This window comes from Pagrus major, chromosome 1, assembly GCF_040436345.1.
Source record: "Pagrus major chromosome 1, Pma_NU_1.0".
Taxonomy (NCBI): domain Eukaryota; kingdom Metazoa; phylum Chordata; class Actinopteri; order Spariformes; family Sparidae; genus Pagrus; species Pagrus major.
Window position 1 is genome coordinate 8344507 of NC_133215.1, and position 20666 is coordinate 8365172.

General features: G+C 41.4%; 1 protein-coding gene across 1 annotated transcript; it reads right to left on the reverse strand.

Annotated features, from left to right (window-relative positions):
* Nucleotides 1-636: 636 nt before the first annotated feature.
* Nucleotides 637-14664, reverse strand: LOC140994183 (axin-1-like). Its single transcript, XM_073463735.1, has 13 exons — nt 14516-14664; nt 12889-13579; nt 10453-10646; nt 10106-10264; nt 8938-9072; nt 8712-8808; nt 8119-8256; nt 6289-6679; nt 5079-5256; nt 4791-4967; nt 4339-4638; nt 4070-4219; nt 637-3951 (listed from the first exon to the last, which is right to left on the reverse strand). The coding sequence occupies exons 2-13, from the start codon at nt 13507-13509 to the stop codon at nt 3825-3827; spliced, it is 2667 nt and encodes an 888-aa protein (XP_073319836.1). The 5' UTR covers nt 13510-13579; nt 14516-14664; the 3' UTR covers nt 637-3824.
* Between the last annotated feature and the right edge of the window lie 6002 nt (nt 14665-20666).

Sequence of the window (20666 nt, forward strand, 5' to 3'; positions counted from 1 at the left end):
TAGCATTTATCTCTCGTCTGTTGAGAAGTAAAGTAGAAATTGGCAGAAAATAGAAATACTTTAGTAAAAGGGCCAATAAAATTGTACTTTCAATGCACAGTATGTAATTTCTGCAACCACGGATCTCTCAATCAAAACGAAACAATAGCTGTAAGTAGCACGGTAGTTAATTTAATTGTTAATGAGCCATCATTACCACTGAAAATCTATTCACAGACAGTTCTCATTTGAGATTAACTAAAGAACACTACTTTTTAAAATATAGATGTTTTAGACATTTTAATGCAGAAATAATAAAGCTTTAATACAGTACCTGAGTGAATTTACTCCAGCTGTCATGTAAACAAGCATTTATAATACAACAACATTTAATAGTGATGGTAATTCTTCATTGAGATGACTCAGTTTCGGTTTGTACATGCTGACTCACTGTCAAAACTTCATGGGACACTTGAATAGAACAGAGCCATTGCTAATGTAATCATGAACACCTGTGCTTTTCTAACATTAAGTCAAAATGTCTGCTGCGGAGAAGATCTATGGTGTTAGAACTGCCTGAAGCATCGTCTTAATTAATGGCAAAAAGAGAGGGTTAAAGTGAAGTGTGTGAATAAGGAAAATTAGGTGAACACAGAATGATGCCTGAACAATAAAAGTGTTTATTCAACATCTTTATTATGAAGTACCTTTTTAAAAGAAATGTACAAGTGGAACCAGCACAGTGACATCTTGGCGTTTACCTTTGAAAAACAGAAACACCATGGACATGTGGTGCAGGTCTGAAGACACATATGAAATGATAATGTACATATTTACAGCAGAGGATCTATCAGAACAGAAGTGAGCAAGCATGACTGCGGCTAAAAATACAACGGGACTGACTGAAGATAAAAACTTACATTAAAAGCAAGGATTGGTTCAATAAAGATATTTTGAAAGATAAACATGATAAAGGCACTGTGTTTCACACAAATTGACAACACAAAAGACGCAGTTGTTTGTTTTGTCCATCGAATCATAATCACAAGAATCAACTCTTAACAAATGGTATCATTCAACTGTCCCTGGGCGTTCTTTCTAACAAAACAGATAAAATATATCAGAGGGCCATAGCAGTTCGCACATAAACATTAAAACAAAATAGATAATTCAACTCATCAGGAAAACATTCCTTATAAAGAACATGCTTGGTGATTATTAAAATTACATTTTTTTTTATAAACAAATACATATCTAAATTTTAAATTTCATATTGAAGGCATAATGGGTTGAAGTTAGGACAAATATGTTTTCCAATCCTACGTTTTCCCTTACTGGGCAGAAACCCAGGACAAATTGTATTTGACATTCCTGCTAGACGAACAGTAGGACCTCTTTGTTTGATGGACACATTCAATTAACTACCAGCATAGATAACACGAAACACTTAATCAGGCCAACAGTTTGACATCAGTACTGAGGACAGACATGATGACGTGACCACTGAAGGGATTTCCTTTGAGAACAAGTTTTTAAAAAGTCAAATTACATTCAGCTTACACAGCTGGTGTGTGATCAGTGCATTGTCTGCACGGTGCTTTTATACGATATTCTGGCCTTAAGGCCTTACTGCAGTACTGTACTGATGAGAGAGGTGTGAAGGAATAGTCTTGACAGTTTTTTGGAAAATATGCTTATTTGCTTTCATGCTAGTAGTTCGAGTGATACAATTTCTTACATCTGTGCATAAAATATAAAGCTACACCAGCACCCAGTTAGCTTAGCTTAGCATAAAGACTCAAAACAGGGGAAAAGCTAACCTGTCTATCTAGAATGTTTTAGACCTAAAACTTAAATAATTTATTTGACTAAAAAAAGTGGTTGTTTTGGTAAACAATTAAAATCATTTTTGAAGCAGAAATTCTCAGGGTACAGTTTCTTCACTGTGCTGCTTTTTTGTCTTATGTGACAGAAAATAAAAAAGTCTATATATATATATATCAAATCAAATAATCCAGAATATGACTGGCAGATCAATCATTAGTAAAAAAAAAAAAAATTCAGTAGTTGCAGCCCCAGTTTCTTTTTTTACGTGATGTTATAAATGCACGATTTGGCCACCGTGTCAAACTGATGTGGAGGCCTGGTGCTCGTCCTGGTGGCTTGTTTCCCCCTCCTTTTTCAGTCTTTATTGCTAGGCTAACTGCTGGCTGTAGCTTTATATTCACCATACAGAACTGAAGTGTGATATCAACTTTCTCATGTAGCTCTCAGCAAGAAAGCAAATAAGATAATTTCCCAAAATATCAAACAATTCCGCAGATTTTAAACTCAGTGTTACGCTACGATGTGTGAAGTTTAGGAATCTGCATGAGGAAGAAGATTCTGCTGATCCCTTCTGCTGATTATGGAAAAAATACGACAGATACTCTTGGACTTGGACTGGTCAGACACACGCATGTAGGCATATGGGACGCACGATATGCTCTTTGGCTGAGTTCAGGCATACATGACACAGGCTTTCACACTCAACACGCATCAGAATAAGCATTCTAGATAGTAATGGCACTGGCCAGGCAGGCAGGCACCTAGACTGAGTTCGGAGTTACGTACACAGGCTCTCAGTATAGCAGAAGAATGACGTAAATGAGGTGACAGTGTGATTTGTTACAAACAAAAAAAAGATACTGTGGTCATAGATGGCACATTTGTAGTGTGCGCTCTTGTGTTTCATGATAAACCTTTGAGAGGTGGAACAAAAAAAAAAAGCAATCCTATGATTAAAATCCATCGCGCAGGAGAGCATAACTGCACACTCAAAAGGTAAACAGAACTGAGGTGCAGAGATGTATTATAGCGGGGGAAAAACAAACAAAATGGCTGCCCTGAAATGACTAATGATCTAGCTTCAAAACATACACAATAATACGACATTAAGTTGAGATATAACGAAATTAGGCTGCATTAATAAGTAATAGTACCTGCCTTGTACATACACAATTCAATAAAATGAAACAAGTAGCTAGGATACTTGTCTTATCAAAAATATGTAGCTTTGGTAAACAAGTTGTGTGGAGAACTGTTGTCTGAACATGTTGACGTGAGAGATCACTACATGACATCTAGGAATCGAGGGTGAGAAAGTTTCTGTTTTGAGGCTATGAAGTCAACGAGAGGAGAAGCAGGCCAAAATTCCACTCCCCCAAATCCTCTGTCCTCTCCCCCCTGTCACCAGCTGATGAGGAACAGAGACAGCAAAAGGCAGCGAGACTCCCGAATGGAACAAAACTGCTTCGTTTACTGTCCCGAGCACCGATTGAAGAGTTTCTGTGGTAATGTAGCAGCATCGTAATGGTCTGCGGAGGACAGACTCCTCCAGAGCAGAAGTGGAAGACTACTTTATCCTCTCCTCCTTCCAGCAGTTACCCCCCCCCACACACACATACACCCCTTTCCCCATCCATAGCAGTGGAAGACTGGTCAGACATCAGATTTTAACAGCGCTCCTCGGATATCCACAGTGGAGACAAGACAGGTGAAATAATTTATGTTCCTTTTCTCCGCTCAGGTCTCATCTGGCCAAGCTTCTTCGCTGTATTGTGGGTTTGATCCAGGCATGACGCAGATATCCAGATATTCCATAAAACTAACCACCTCCTTAAAACTCAAGCTTCTACCATGCAGCGCAATCTTCCTTCTGTCACACATCGCTCCTTCCATCTTTCTACTTTCTTTCGTTTTCTCGTAGGTGAAATTCTCTTCAAACCCAATGTTCTCTTCCCATCTCCTTATTTTTCCAAATCATCTTTTTGCAATTCTGTTGTCATCTTCCCCTTTCCAAAATTTCAGTCGACCTTCTCCACCTTCCCAATGATCTTCTCCTCGAAGATTGGCAAGATGGCGTCATCGTCACGCACCTCCTCGAACACGACCCCGCAGTCAAACTCGTCGCTCACTTTCTTGAAGTAGAACCTGTACACGACACACAGGGGTATTTGATTATTTCACAGCCAAACAATGTGACAAATTACTCTTTTAAAATGCAACATTCCCACCCACGTTTTAAAACACAAGCATCAGATGTTCTCACCTGTAATGGCCCTTTTTGGTAAGAAGCTCCTTGAACTGGCCCAAAGTCACCACCCGGCCTTTGACTGATGTTCGGTATGGGATTGGCTCTCCACAGAAGTAGTATGCGACGGTCATGTTCTCACACACTTGGCGCTTACCAGACTTATGCCTGAAAGAGCGCAAGATCCATTTCAAACAAAGAAGAAGAAATGCAAACACGGACACAAGTTAAAGCCCTCTGAGGCAAATGCAAGTGATTTTTGGGCGATACAAATACTTGACACCTACCTCTGCTTGGCCTGCTGTAGTGCGTTCCTCCTCCTCTCCTCCTCCAGCCTCCTCCTAGCCTCCTCCAGCTGGGTGAGGGGGTTGGGAGCCGGGTTGGGGGGCATAGCTGGGTCCTGGATGAAAGGGTGCGAGGGCTGGACCTGGGTGGACGATGAGCCGGGGATGGCGGTGGACACTGAGGAGGGGTTGTTACGCAGCTGGGCGGAGACCCAGGGGTGCACAGCTCCGGGTCGCTCCACTGAAGTTGGACGTGGTGACTCACTGCTGGCTCCTGTCCGCCTGGAGCTACTGGTGCTTCCGCTGAAAAAACAAGGAGCGAGGGATGAATGATCAACGATTTTTGCATTTTTAAGTTGTGCCCCTACAGACCCTGATGCAAATGTATTAAATCAAATCCTGATAAAAATCAAACTTTAATATCAGTCATGAGTACCACACACAAAAATACTCACCCGTGTGAGGTCTTCCTTTGTCGGTCTCCTTCCATCATCCATTGCAGGATCTTCTGGTTTCTCTCCAGATCCTCCATTGGTACCTGGGCCTCCATGCCCCGCCCACTCTCATCACCTTTGCCTGATGTCTCTGCTGCCTTCTTACAACCTCGCCTTGACAGCGTGCTGCCTTTACTACTGCAGAACGAACACACACACAATCCAGTTGAGGTCATCTGAATTGCACACACTACGTGCAGTTTGTTGTGGACCAATCAAATGTGAGCGCATACGACCACACTGGCATACCTGTAACCCATGCCCTCAATCGTGCTGGCTCCTGCACCGTCGGCGTAGTTACGACTTCTCCCTGCGTACTGGTTGGCCGGGTCTCCGTTCCACATGATGTTAGCCTGAGACCTAGAGCCCGCCTCCTCCTGTCCTTCTCTTCCTCGGTGGTGGTACGGCTGCTTGTGGTGATGCACACCTGAGGCAGACATCGCAGTGTTAGAGGCACCAAGAAAGGTTTTTAATATAATCTTTATAAAGCCAGGACTGTGAATTGTCAAGGTCTTGTATGCTGCTTTAGAGTAAAAGGATGGTGATATTCTAAAATGTTCTCATTGTCAATAAAATACAATATAATACAATAAAAAAACAAAATGGTGAATCGATCCGGAGCCTGATACAGACAACGACCACTGTCCTACTAATGTAAATGTTCACTTGAGCGTCAAATGTGTATCCATCCGCTGCTGAAAATGGTGCCCACCAAGATTTTTAAAGGATGGAACAATGTATCAACTTGCATCTTGAGTAGGAAGCAAAGGGCTTGGAACAAAGTGCCACAGACAGGTTGAGGAAGACGAGGAAAAATAAAGATGAGAAAACGCATGGTAGTAGCAATGAATCGAAAATTCAGTGGATCCGTCTTTTACGGCGGTGAGCTTTCGCCACTCCCAAAAACCCTGACCTCAGTCTCAGCCAGGCTGTGGCATGTTTAGTTCAGCTCACTCAACCAAGCTAGCACTTGGATTTTGATGCTCGTCTATCTGTGCCAGAGTCGCAGCAATCACGTTTCACATTTTATTTACCAAATAAAAAGGGGCATTTTCATACACATCATATATCAAATATGTCTTTACATTTATTATATTACACACATTTATTATATTAATATTGTTTAAAAATGACATTGTATTTTTTGCTGTTATTCAGTTGAATTATATTCCAAATTTCTTGGGATGATTTCACAATATGATCATTGTGATCATTTACATTAGGAAAATTTACATATCAGCCTCAAGACCACAGAAGGTGACGGTGCTATTGTCTGATAAATAAGGAGTTCATTTATAATAGTCAGGATGAGCCAATCAAGGGATCAAGTCTTCTGATAACAGCAATGTGTTCACCAACACTGACTCTCCTGAATAACAGGAGAGGATGTTCTGGTGCTCATCTTATATTGTCAGTGTCTCTAGTCTCTCCCCCTTTCACCCCCGCCTGAGTGTCTTACCTTTGACCCCAGCAGCAGGCAGACTGTGACCTCCCCCTCGGTGTGGAGGGTAGTGAGGCGGGCCCGTCCCCCCGTCAGGTGAACGCGATGATTTGGGAGGAGTGTGCCGACCCCCTCCTCCTAAGGTGCTGTTGGTTGCCCCTGGCGACTGGCAGCCCGGCGTCTTCATCACGCGTTGCACATGCTCATCCAAAATAGATTCCGGGTCGTCGTCCTGGGAATCCTCCATGGCAACCAGGCCGCCGTAAGTGGCGACTGTTGCCGTGTTAGCAGTGGTCTCTGAGTAGCGGGCGCCGTAGAGAGGTGGAAACGATGAGGGGAGGGGGAGTGGTATGCTATGAGAAGACATGGAGGTTGTCACCGAGATGTCAGCATCATCGCCCTCTTCTTCCTGTTGGGAGGAGGAGACGACAAATATTTTATGCACAGTGCAAAAAAATTAGGATGTTCACAAATCGCATGTGTTGGTAAATTTAAGACAAACAGAATCATCCATTTAAGTGCTTAATTAACATAACTTTTAGCTTTTATTCCCAGTGTATCCTGCTGATTGTAAGGTGACACAGGATGCAAATGTGAGCAAGATGAAACTGTAGTCCAAGTTTGTTTACGCAGAAATTATGAACACAAAGGCCACAGTTTGGGTTAGCTCTTATACTACACATACAAATACAAGCTCACATTGTTATAAAAGGTCTGGATTGAACACATGACGTCCAGAGCCTCTTACGAGTTAATGCCGGCCAAACTGAAAGATTCTGTGACGAAATTAAGTGAAATGTGGGTTAGCTTTCTCACATTTATTATTGGTGGGAATCATCAGATAGCGATATGTAATGGGGAGTCTTAAGCTCCATTTCCACCGAGCAGACCGGTTAAGTTCAGTTCAGCTACACATTAGAACGGTTAATATTGTGATTTCTGTTACCCTTCTCTTGAGGTACCTAGCACACTGAGCCAATACTAAAAGGAGGACACAGCATTTTGGAAACGGGAAGATGCAGACCATTGATTGGTCAGATGGAACAACCAGGGTTCATCTGGCTGATCCTGTGCTCTGAAGTAGGATTCGTTTTTAATCAGCCGTCTTCTGTCTCGCTGCCTGTGGCCTTTTGTCGAGCAAAGCTTGCTTCCATGTTTAAATAAACAACCACACGTGTGTGCTGTCTGTAGAAAATGTGTGGTCAGTAGGAGAGAGAAAGCAGTAGAGCGTGAGGAGTGTGTGTGGTCGAGCAAGGGAGAATGCTGTAAACGATGATGCTGTGCTGTTGTGTTTGCTTTTTGTCATCTCTGTGTTTGTGTACTTTGTTACCGGAAATAAAACCAGAAAAGTAGGTTTTGTACTGTTATGTAGCAGGGTGTTTGAGGGGGAAAACATCAACACATCACTTTGGCAGCCGAACATGAATAAAGCAAAACATCATTTAAACACATTTACAATATGAACTCTAGAGTCCATTTTGGACTTTTGTATGAGAGAGTGACATTTTGAATATCACTGATTTTGTCATGTTGTCTTGTGGTTCCTACCTTTTCAATAAACCAGTCTTTCATCATCATCTCTGATGTGAAACGTTCAGATTTCCACACTATCAAATAAATGTGTTCGTCCAGCTGTAGTTCTGGTATAAACTCCCACCACACTATCTGTGTTTCTCCTGCGTGACCGCTGAACTCACTCGGAGTCGATTTGACGACCAAACAGTTGCTCATTACTAAAAGGATCAAGTATTTCTGAGGCAACGTCAACAGTGTGCGAATAACCGGAATGAATTACAGCTCAACCCGCAGTGTAAGAATCACATTGCATACAAACAGCGATGGACTCACCAGTCGTACTCTCTTCAGCCTCTCTTCGAGTCTTTCCTGAGCCTCTCTCTCTCTGAGAACCGTCTCCAGCCTGCTGATGAGCTCCGCTGCAAACCTCTCAGGCTCTACGTGGATGTCCTTTGGCATGCGGTACGTGCGCTGGATACAGACACAAGAGCAAAAATTACACGTCAAAAATTCCTATACACATCTGCGCTAAAATTCAAATGCATTTTAGTCAATTAACATAAAAATTATTAACAAATGTAGGCAGGACAAAACATTAATAACCCTTAAATTGCACAAAAAGGAGAGGGGCACTGTGAAGAGAAAGACATGAGACAGATTCTCTAATCGCAATTAAGGAACTAACTGTGAAAGCTCATAATTGTTTGTCTCAGAGTGCCAACATTAACATAATACAAAATTGTGTGACCCGCCCTGAGCTACTCATTGTTTTCTGCTGCATTAATAATTCAAGCTGCAACAGCATGTTGATAAACAAATCCCCGCTGATATTTGAATTAGGTCACCAGGGATCACGTTACCATTAATGCTACATGCAGCTGTGAATGCTGATAGGAGGCTAAATGAGTTGTGTGTGTATGACTCACAGGTATATGAGGTAGGGGCACACGTCCATTGGCTTTGGCACTTTCATGCATCTCTTTTCGATGCTGCTTCCGATATCTGTATGGAGGAATACCATCTCTGCACACAGAAAAACAACAATCAAACAGAGATCTAAAACACTCACTGTTCTCATTAATCATGTTTAAATCCAGACGGCTGAATCAATAACCACATGCAGTAACTCTGGGTTCATCCGTGCGTACTTACACACTGCTGTCGGTCAGTGACAGTGTGTCAGCATCGCTCGACATGCTCTGCTGCTCACTGTCATTGGCACTGGTTGCTGGAGCGCGAGCATAGCCCATGTTAGCGTAGTACGGATTTACCGGCTCTCGCCATGGCCTGGAAAGATAGTGGGAGAGATTTCATGTAGTGAGCTCACGTGAAAACAATGATACACGTGCACGTTTATGCACACTCGGCACGAAGCTCGGAGTGATCCATGAATTTTCACATCACATTAAACACACATTTCTATGGCCAGGACTCCGGCCTCAGGACATCTCATGTTTAGTTGTTGGCAGCTCAGCAGGTTTGGTTTCTTGCTTGTTTAAACTAACTAACAAGACTGTTTTTGTTTTTTTAATATATATATTGAGATAATATTTAACATTTTCACACTATTTTTAAAGAAAAAAGTAACAAAGAACAATTCGATATTATACATTTTTTAAGCTTAGGCATTAAATAAACAGTTTCCTATGATGAAATGTAATTTATTATTATTATTTCAATTTTATGAATGGTAAAAAAACAAATAACTTGAAAAGCCATGGAATAGAGCTTGACCAATGTACTGGTACATACTGTATGTTGTCAGCCATGCGCTGATAAGAAAACTTCTTAGAAAAAATGATGCCTGAGGTTATCTATAATTATTACATCCCCCGTGAAGTTTAACGTTTCAGTGCACTGATGTTATTTTGGACAATAACGTTTATTGTTAAACTGTCAAATATCCTGCCTCTGATATATATTTCTTTGTCACCCGAGTTTGAAATAGAAATTTCCAAAAATGCGTGTATGTTGGCCACAAATCCTGTATTGGTCATGCTCCATGATGGATATTAGTAGATTTGCAAATGAGGCTGTGTTTTTACTGAGTAAAACAAAATGTTAAATACAATGATTAGACTCAACTGGTGTACACTAGTCGTGTCAGTCTTAATAATGAAAGGAAAAATATTGGCATCATTATCAATGTTGTCTACGTGACCAGAGAAATGATCCAATACTGACATTAAAACATATTTCAACAATCACACAGGGAGATTATCATGATTTTAAAAATATTTTTAGGTAATAATGTAAACTCAAAGACATCACAGTCCTCTTAGGCATTCAAAAACGCTGGCGCACACACACACACACACACCTGTACTCCCTGCTGTCCTGCCTCCTCCTGTTGGACGAGGCTCTCTGCGGTGCCGTCTGCATCAGCAGGCTATGAGTCAGCCTACCAGCTGGTGTGTCTCCACACTCCTCCTCATCTTTCTCTTCCTCCACTGGCCTCACACCTCCCCCTCCTCCACACCTACAATAAGATTAAAATATATATTTTGTCAAACATATGAAACATTAATTATGGCACAAGTTGCGGGAATGTTTTCAAGTTGTGTTAGTTTCTACTCCGGGAAGTTAGTGCAATCTCTCGTTTAATTATTCCAGACGAGAGACAATGAATCCTGCGCTATAAATAACATTATTGGTGCATCATCTTACCTCCACTCCTCATCCTCAGCGAGTGTGGGTAAGTACCCAGGCACAGGCTTAGCTGGACCCGATGAAGGGCTCTGATCACTGGGGTTAGGCTTGGGGCTCTCCCCTCCAGTCCGCGTGTACTCCAGGTACAGATCCGACTTCAGAAACAAAGGGTAGGTGTTCTCCTCCATCATGCTCTGGATCTCTATCTGGGCCTGGAACAGACAAACGAACAGTGAGTGGGTACAAAACTTAATGACGCCTGAAGATGTTTCCTAATCACTAATTAAGTCCACCCACTCAGCGCTGATACATTTCAACACTACCGGTCTGAAAGGTCTTGACCTGGCTCTTGGCTCTCAACTCGTCCCTTGATTGAGGCTTAATGCATTTTCAACACCGCTTAGCTTTTGAATATAAATGTGAACACAGATTTCTACGATGACTTCAGGGTTCGACTGCAAAGTCCAAGTTTCATTTATGTAACCGACTGCCTCGCTACTCAAATACTTGAATGAGACCGACACAGAAAGGTGCGTTTATGGCAGACTACAGCAACAGAAAATGAGGGCTGCGAAGAAATCCAAAACTGAAACGAGCTTCATTTATGATTATTATGTCATCTCACTCTGTCTCTGTTAACGAGCCCTGCGATGGCAGTTTCACACGTATGCGGTCTGAACAAACAGTCAGCAGACCCACAAAAAGAGCAATCAAGACAGGAAGAGTGAACGAGTTCAAGGGCAAAAAAGGACACAGTGAAAACTAAACTGAAACTTGACCTGATTTGGTTCTTTGTTGTGGTTTACTTGCAACACAAGAAAACATGAATCAGTGCTTTGACAGTAGAGGTCGAAATCTCTTAGCACTTCTTGATTTAATTCAGGGGACTATGATGCGATTATAAAATGATTATAAATACATCTTGATTCATCAAAACTTTGGATTTAGACACAGTTTATTCGTTCAAAAAACAGCATATTTGTAATGATTCATAATCAAAATAAGCAAATTGATCTGCTTCCATTATCTTTGCTCAAACGCTGCCGTCCTCACCAAAACTCAAGAAGTAGCCTAGCTTAGGCCCTGTCCACACTGCACAGGCGTAACTTAAAAATGTATCTTTATCTATGCTTTTTGGCCTTTCTTAAAGGAGTTATGTCATATTTTATTGAATTATGTGAGTTTGTACACTGACAGAATGGATCTTATATTGTCTTTATTTAGAAAGACTTAAACTTGCAGTGAAAATACACTGATGGAAAAGAAAAATGTCTGCTGACAATTCTGTTTACAACAGCACGCGCATGCCCAGCGGTCATGTGATACGCGTTTTCAGGTGTGTAAGTGCGGATGGAGATTGTTTTTGTTTTTTCAAAATACCTGCGGACTACGCCCAATAATGTGAACACAACACATAATCTACCACATCACATATTTACATCCACTATGTTTCAGTGAACAGTGTCGTCTTTTACAGGCGATCATATTGTCAACAACTGGGCTTCAAAATTCAGATTATTGACTTCTCTCCACCTCGTTTCATATGTGACTTGTTTGGAGCTGTAGTTGCATCCTTTCTTTGTCACGTATTTTAAAATGCCATTTACATTTTACTACAGGGGTGTAACAGCCCTATATGGCCACAAGAATATTTTCAGGAACCTTTTCAGCAACTTCGGTACCATAAATTGATTTCGACTGCAGGACTTGTTTTAGTTCTTGGCCCCAAAAAACAATCTTCGTTGAAGCACCACTGAAAGCTGCGTACAGGTCCATCACAAGCTTTAAGGCTACAACAACTGCTGTGCGGTATTTATTCTGACAGAAAATGATTAACCTTCCAATCAATGTGATTAATCATCCACAGAAAATGAACACACACACAAACATCCTATCTATACTACAAATCAAATTTGGCATGTTCTTAAATGAAATAATTATAAACACGCCCTGCTACTTCTGTCCTGTTCAAAGGCCAACTACCTGCGTCGTGATGGAAGCAGACATGGCCGCCACGTTCCTCAAATCTAGAAGTAAACATTGACATACAACCGAAATATGATGGCTGTAAGTACAGGCCAAAAACGCTTGCCCTCCAACCCCTCGGCTGCATTACTGGGGAGAGGTGATTAAAGCCGTGACACAAACAGACCTCAGCACCAGTCTGCGGACAGCCCTATCATTGAAGCAAATCGTGGTACCTTTTGGGTGTCAGACATTGTCTTTTAAATAGGCAAAATGCTATTTCAGTTGCGGCCAGCTTGCACAGGAATGCTGCTTCGCATTACCTGACACCTTGACAGCCTTACATTTCTGTCCCATAGCTTGGCTGACCTAACGCATTCAAAGATGGACAAAACACAGCCAGGGAGAAATCCATAACATCTTTCACTGGCCCGTGTAATCCAACAATCACTGCTCTTATTGGAAACATTAAATCTGCATTTTAATTACCTGTTCAAACATGGCAGGGTCTGGATGCGGCTTTCCCACACAGTCTCTGATGAAGCTCTTGGTGGCTGCTTTGATCTGCCTGGAGACAATCCCACTTCCGTCTACAATGTACTTCCTGTAGATGGCCTTGGCCAGCTTAGCCCTCTTCTCCTGGCTGGTCTTCCTGAACCCCGAGCAAGCAAGCCAGAAGTCGAGGAGGTCTGCACACCCTTCCTGGAGCAGGAAGTTTCGGAACAGCTGGATGCCTTCCTGGTCGTCTAGGAGGGAGTGAAGCGACTCTGCCCACTTCAGGTAAGGTGGCGTTGGTGAAGCAGAGCCCTCAGGTTCATATCCCAAGTCCAGATCAGGGCGACGCGGGGTCGCAGACGACGAGGAGGGCGTGTAGCTTGATGGATCCCCCATTTTAGATGAGGATGACGGGAGATAGCTGAGGGTCTGGAAAAGGGTGTTTGGACGGGTGCCGGCCGATTGGCCTGGGGGGTCCACATCAGATCCCTCCTCACCAGGAACCGGGGGTCGCGGAGCATCCTCGGTAAAGTGGGTAGGGCCGCTCAGGGAGGCCACAACCCCACCGCCGCCGCCCCTGTACCCAATCCCATGTAATTCTCTGACAACACTCATGTCTCTGATTGCACAAGGCAGAGATCAGATCTTGCCCTCTAGCAATGATTTTGCTGGCAAACAATTCACCCTACGAAAGAGAGGAGAAAGGAAGTCAGCTGTTAGAGTACGAGTTAACACAAAGGTAATAAACATTGTGACTATGACAATACAGATGACTGACTCATCTCTCACCACCCCTCACTGTGTCATACGACTATTTTTATATGGTAAACAGGACTTTACAGAAACACCGAAATGGGATGATGAGCAGAACGGATACATAAACTGGAACAAGAGCAGGATGTAGACAAGTGTGGTACAGATCTTATCACAAAAATACACATTGCTAGAGTGCTAACTTAGCATGTAAGTTTAAATAAATGTTCAAACGGTGTGTTGTTAATACTGGCAGCTACAAACTGAGACTCCAGTCTGATCAAAAACAAATGAATGCTCTGATCTTAAAATCTGAAGTTCACCATTAAGTTTTTTTGTCGTTAGTTTAACAGCTAGCTTAAAAAGCTAGCGCTAACAGTTGTCAAAACAAAGCAACACACTTCGTGCAGCTACACTTCCCTTTCTGAATAATCGACTAATGTTAACAAGCTAAGACAGCTAGCTAGCCTCGTAGCAATGCCACCACCAATGCCAGTGCTTTGAAGTGAGAATCTCATTCATCTTGGCCTGCAAAGACGGTGGGGGATGGGTACAGAAACAAACTCTACAACCACACAAGACGGGCCCTGCGTGCAAAAAACACTTCAACTCAAGCGCACTTCGTACATTTATTCGTGCCGAGCAAACTCGCACAGAAGTGACGCCAACTTTACCGCCGGCTAACACCAACAAATCAGCCGATCTCACATCAAACAAAACAAGAAAGCGAGGGCACGTTTTCCACTCTACTGGCTGCAACGCCAGCTAGCTCGGTGTGTTAGCTAGTTTTGGTTAGCTTGCTAGCTGGCTTAGCTTAGCTTAGGTACGTGAACCTTCCCGTGTTTTCCCACAAAAGTGTCCGTCCTACCGTCTCTGAAAGCCCGATCCCCGTGATCCGCTGCATTGGGGATACTGGCGCGAACTGTGTGCTCCAAAACGCAGCATATGGAAAGCTTTCTGGTATTAAATATTAACGAAAATAGCCCGTCGACTACCCCCTCAACTCCCCATGGTGGCTGGTTTCAGAGCAATAATACAGAGCGAGAGAATACGTGCGTGCACGCCGACGCCGTGTGGTGTGTAGCACGTTTGTAGAGCTGCGACGAATAGAAGCGGCAGACACAGAGCATCACCAAGCTCCCAGGATCATCATCATACTGATGCATTAATTTAATGTTTTAATCCAAACTAGTTACTACTTATACTTCAAATGCTCGTTGCAGGTTTTAAGAAACTTTATCTGCAAAGTAAGTATAACTACAGTTACAGGCGAATATATGCAGTGTGGTAAAATGGACATTATTTCCTCTAATAGTAAGTAAAAGTAGCAATACAACAGGTTAATGATGCTCCATTGAAAGTCCAAGGTCAGCATTTCAATTTTTGTAACAGAAGTACAAGCAAAAATGTAAGTAGGGTTGTAAAGGTGTGAAATTTTCATGTTACGATAATCATAAAAAAAATAATAATCACAGTATTTGGTATTACACAATTACTAATAGTGTTATTATCAATCACAATGACCTTTAATAGGATGAAAACCAAACACTGTATTATAATTTCGCCAGTAGTATACAGTAGATACAGATAAGTAAAAGTATACGGCATTTTAATACCACAGTATACTTTGGAAATAATATATCAGTGAAACCCTAAATGTAAGCCTACATTAAATTTAAGTGCCCATTGGCCAGGACCCTGTCAGTGTCTGATTATATAGTGTGTAATACAAATTATATATATAATGATTATTACCGATGCATTAACATGAATGTAGTACATTTGTTTGTAGTCCAGGAGCAAACTACTTCATACAGTATAAATAAATAATAAAGTATTAATGAAAATAAACCATAATATTTATAATAAAATATAATTTTATAAGATGTATTTGTACATTTAGTACCTGAAGACGTCAGATAAATCTAGCGGAGCAATAATGACAATTTGTAGTAGAGTAGACGTATAAGATAACATCAAATTAAAATACATATATAATATAAAGAAGGGTACTTTATTACTTTCCACTACTGTCACTGCATTAATTAACCTGCTACCAGTTTATAGATCATTCCGCTTCTATCCGCCGCAGTTCTACGTCACGGTACCAAAACTACGCACAACAGCGCCCCCCGCCGGCACCGACACGTCACTACACCATTTACAGACTGTAAAGTGAAGTGCAGCCTCTCAAAAGACACGAATTACTACTTATTGCATGATATAAGTATATATTTACACACTGGCATAAATACGAGTTAAACTCCAGAATGCATTGAAACAGCAAAAAAACAATCAGCACAGACAGCAAAGACCAGGTAGAGCTCACTTTGCTCCAGGCGACACACATCTGAGACAAACCCCACATGTCAGCAAGGAAACACGGAGAAAACACAGAGCAGGATCATCGTCTTACCTCCGGACCAGGTGTGCAGTTCACGGAGCCCAGCTCCCCACTGAGGAGGGTGACTGACGGGACACAGAGAGCGCGCACCGCCGCCGACACCTGAGCATCCTCCGCCGGGCTGTCAGTCAGTCAGTCAGGAGGAGCACCGAGCTGCCACCGCTGCGTGCGTGTGTGTGCGTGTGTGAGAGAGAGGGTGTGAAAGAGAGAGAGAGAGAGAGAGACTACAGTTAACAGCCATTTCTCTAAATATTACCTTTAGACTAAATATATCTCACACCCCCACAAAAAAACACATTTTCTGTTTTCATGCAGTTTTAATAATAAACTCATTTAACTCTGCTTTTTATAGCAAAATCAATAATAAATAAAAAAAAGAGGTCGGGTTAAAGGTCAAATACAGGCAAATGTACATTATATTCCAGTGACTTTGGAGCGGTAAGTCACTTTACAAACGCTCTGGAGAAACTGAGCATCACAGTTTAATTTGTGACTTTAATCTATAGAGCGGTGCAGCGATGACGTGTTTTTGTAGGCTAACCCGGAAGTTAGCATCACCCTGGTTCCCTCGACATAAAGCCTGTAGGATTACTGAACTGAAATTTGAAATATCGCTGAATATCTGTGGCAAACACAAGTTTATGATACTTACAGCAGTAAGTTAGTAAGTTAAGTTCGGCTATAAACAGACTACATCGCGGTCGCATGACTTAAACGTCACCACCACTAAGCGTCTCAATACACAATTACTGTACACGCTTTCTATAAACTGATTAATCTACAAGTTGTTAAGTTAAGAGTTTGAATAGTGTGTAACTAAAGACGGACTTGTGAGTAGACGAGTCTCCGTGTTTCACAAATTTTCTCGCTTAGCTGTAGAATATTAAAACTACAAGAAGACATTTTAGAGCAAACTTTCTCTTTTAAATGTAAATGAAGACGATCTCCAAATCAAACCATGAGTCACGGGGGTTAACAGAGTAGTTTACCATGCCTCCTGCAGGCCGCTGGGGCTAACTGTGCCGTGCGGGGGCGGCTGGGTCAGGTGGCTCAGGTGAGGTCCAGACACCTGTCCTCAAGTCTGTCCACTCCTGGATGGACATTTCTTCCATTGTAATCTGAACCTGGGAAATGGAAGAAATAAAAACACTGAGCACTGAACATCTTTTCATCCCCGAGGCAGCTCTGATGCAAATCACATTTTTATAACCTATCAGGGGAAAATGTTGTATTAATGATTTTTATGATACTTTGTAAATGTTTAATAAATACTGTGTAGTTCATTTACAAACATTATTTGTATGGACATTATAAAGTTGCAGCTGATGTTTACAAACCTTTACAGCTGCGTAATAAATGGTTTATAAAGCATTTCATTGTTTAACAGTGGCTATTAACGTTAAGTTTAATTCACAACAAATTTACCATTTATAAATGATAGTTATTATAAAGTGTTACCCGTTTCTGTAATATTAACAAATATTCTAAGACTGTACAATTATAGAAGAACATATGATATTAATAAGGTGAAATAAGATGAGATATTCTGGGATTTTGGTCTTTTAAATAATATTATATAACTTAAAAGATAACTTTAAAAAATGAAAATTCAGCCATTATCTACTCAGCCCCATGCTGATGGGAAGTCTGGTAAAGTTGCGTAGTCCACAGAATGTTTCTGGAGCTTCACAGCAAAACAGCGTTGCAGAAAAACAACAGAAAATGGCTTCATACAGCCCTGAGATCCAGAATTGTTTAGAAAAGACATTATTTACAGCCTTTTACAATCCAAAACTCTAACCGTAGCTGCTAAGATAAAAGCTAAACGCCTTGACTGCTCTTCAGAAATGCTGCAACATTGTTTTGCTATGAAGCTCCAGAAACGTTTCGTGGACTACGAAACTTCACCTTGACTTTCCATCAGCTGAACATTCATTTTCAGGTGAACTTATCCTTTAAAATATGTGTTCCCAAGGTCTTGCAGGCTAAATCAGGCTCAAGATATGCATGTTTCCGGACAAATTTAATTCAACTTGATTAAAAAGATCATCAAGTCAGGACGCTGCGTATAAATAGTAGTTATATCAGAGATTTATAGCATTTAGAAATGTTTGATTTGGTCAGTATTTCCCATCCTTTATATGTAATATAATCCCAAAACAGACTAACCCTGTGTGACACTGCTCAGTGGGCAGTAAAGAAGACAGGCCCGGTTGTTTGTTGATGAAATGTTTCGCAGTGCATCTGACTGGCAGACCCTTAGAGCAAAGCTAAACACGCTTCATTATGGAAATGTATTCATATCACTTTGGCTTATATCTTCAACAGTCAACACACACACACACACACACACACACACACACACACACACACACACACACAGGCATACACAGGTTCCTGCTGCAACAGGCTGGTGTTGTTAAGGTTGCTGCAGAGCCCGCTGAGACAATGAGGAGAGAGTGAGGGGAGACAAAGAGAGAATACTGAGGAAGATGAACTTGACCTTTATGATGTCTTGGTGAGGAGGGGTTGGGGGCATGTTGGTACTTATGAATCTGTAATGAATCTCGACTATGTGTGTGTGTGTGTGTGTGTGTGTTGTGGAGGTCTGTGCTGTTAGTTGAAGAAAGGTCATCACACAGGGGGGCACTGATACACCTGGCCGCATGCTCCCTCCCTCTTTCCTTCCATATATATATCCATCCATCCATCCATCCATCCATCCATCCATCCATCGATCTATTTAAGCTTAGCATAAAGACTTGATAAGAGGGAAGCGGAAAGACACGCCTGAATATTTCTTGCCACGAACAGCAGTCACATTCAAAAGACATATGTTTGGTATCAGTTGGATTTAAAGGTCCAGTGTGTCGGACTTTGTTGCACCTGCCAGTGAGGTTGCAGACTACAAACATCTGACTACCCCTCGAATCACTAATGAAAACAAAATTACAAATATTATATTCCACATTTCATTTCTACCAATAGATCCCCCTAAATCCTAAGTACTGGACCTTTAAATTAATTCTGCTAATTGTTTTTAGTCTATCCATTTAGTCAGTATTTGTTTTATTTAATGGTTGAGAGGCCCTTTAAATAACCTTGGTTGTATTGACCATAGACCTTTTTCACAGCAGACATTTTGTCTTGTCGTAGTCAGAAGTAGTTACTAAGAACATAACCAATGGCTCGGTTCTGTCCAAGAGTCCCAGTCAGCCACGACAGTTTGACGGTGAGGCCGGATGAACAATACCAGGAGCCTGAAAGTGAAGCAGCTAAATGGAATACAGCCACTATTAATTTTATTATTATCACATTATTGTGTATGACATTGATTTCCTTTTATTTAACAGTTCTGTAATAAGTATTTAATTTACTGGATTAAACAAAAACATCTGTCTGGTCATTTTTATATATATTCTATAAACACTTTCTTACCTTAATTTCCATTGCATGTATAATATCACAACAAATATATTGATTTTGCCGTATGAAATCATTTAACCTGTGCTTTGTATTTCTTTACACTTTCTGTTCGGGATCGACCAATATGATTTTTTCAGGGACGCTACCAAGTAATCAAGGATACTGATTACTGATGTTTGGTACCAGATATACATTTGGAGTAAAAATGAAAGTCTTAAGGGCTTTGCACACCATCGTTTGTGTTTTTAAATCTGTGCTGATAAAGGAGCTGCAGAACTATCCAGGTGTATTTCAGGATGTCAGCGGTCCAGTTTGTTACGCTGCTAGCAAGGGCGTCCCTTTGTGTTGAGAGGTGGTGGGGACACAAGGGTTCATATCATTTTTATTTTGCTCAGAGTAGATAATTATGGCAGGAAAATAATGCATAACAGCACTTCAAATTCATTTTGTCTCATTTGTTGGGTAAAATCTCTTAGTGCAAGCTATTTTTTAAGCATATTTCAACTAATTATGCTTTTAAAAAGTGACGAGGACAATACTGGTCATTTTTAAGAAAGTGGTAGGGGCCAAATCCCCAGTGTCCCCAGTGTTAATGACCCCTATGGCTGCTAGCTTTACTGGAACAACACATGAAAAGAAGACCGCCAATTGATCCTGAACTACGGCTGGCGTTATGTCTGAGGTAGGGACACACACACACACACACGCTTCATCACATCATTAATCCAAACTGTGCCATCAGTAAAATGTGCGCTAGCTTCACCTGGATCTATTCAGTCAAGATCATAGTGATAGTTGACCTGCGATCAGTCTGTTTTATCACAATATGGTGGCTCTGAATAGTCAAACAACCATCTGAAGGATTTGATGGATTCATGGTTGACAGAACATGAGGTTGTATTTATTTTAAACCTGCAATTGTGGGCGAAAAATACACTTTAGATCAGAGAGTGTTGTGGGCGGGATATTGAGTGAGAGCACAGATGGGTGACTATACAGACAGAGGAAGGATGCTGCCTCACAGCCAAAGTAGCACATTGTTAATTAATTAATTTATTTGATTATTAATCAGACATAAAACAAATACACAGGTACAAATAATCTGAAAAAATGCTGAATATCGGTCCCGATGATCAGCCAGACCGATAATCAGTCTACACCTACTTTTTTTTTTTTTGTAGGAGACGGA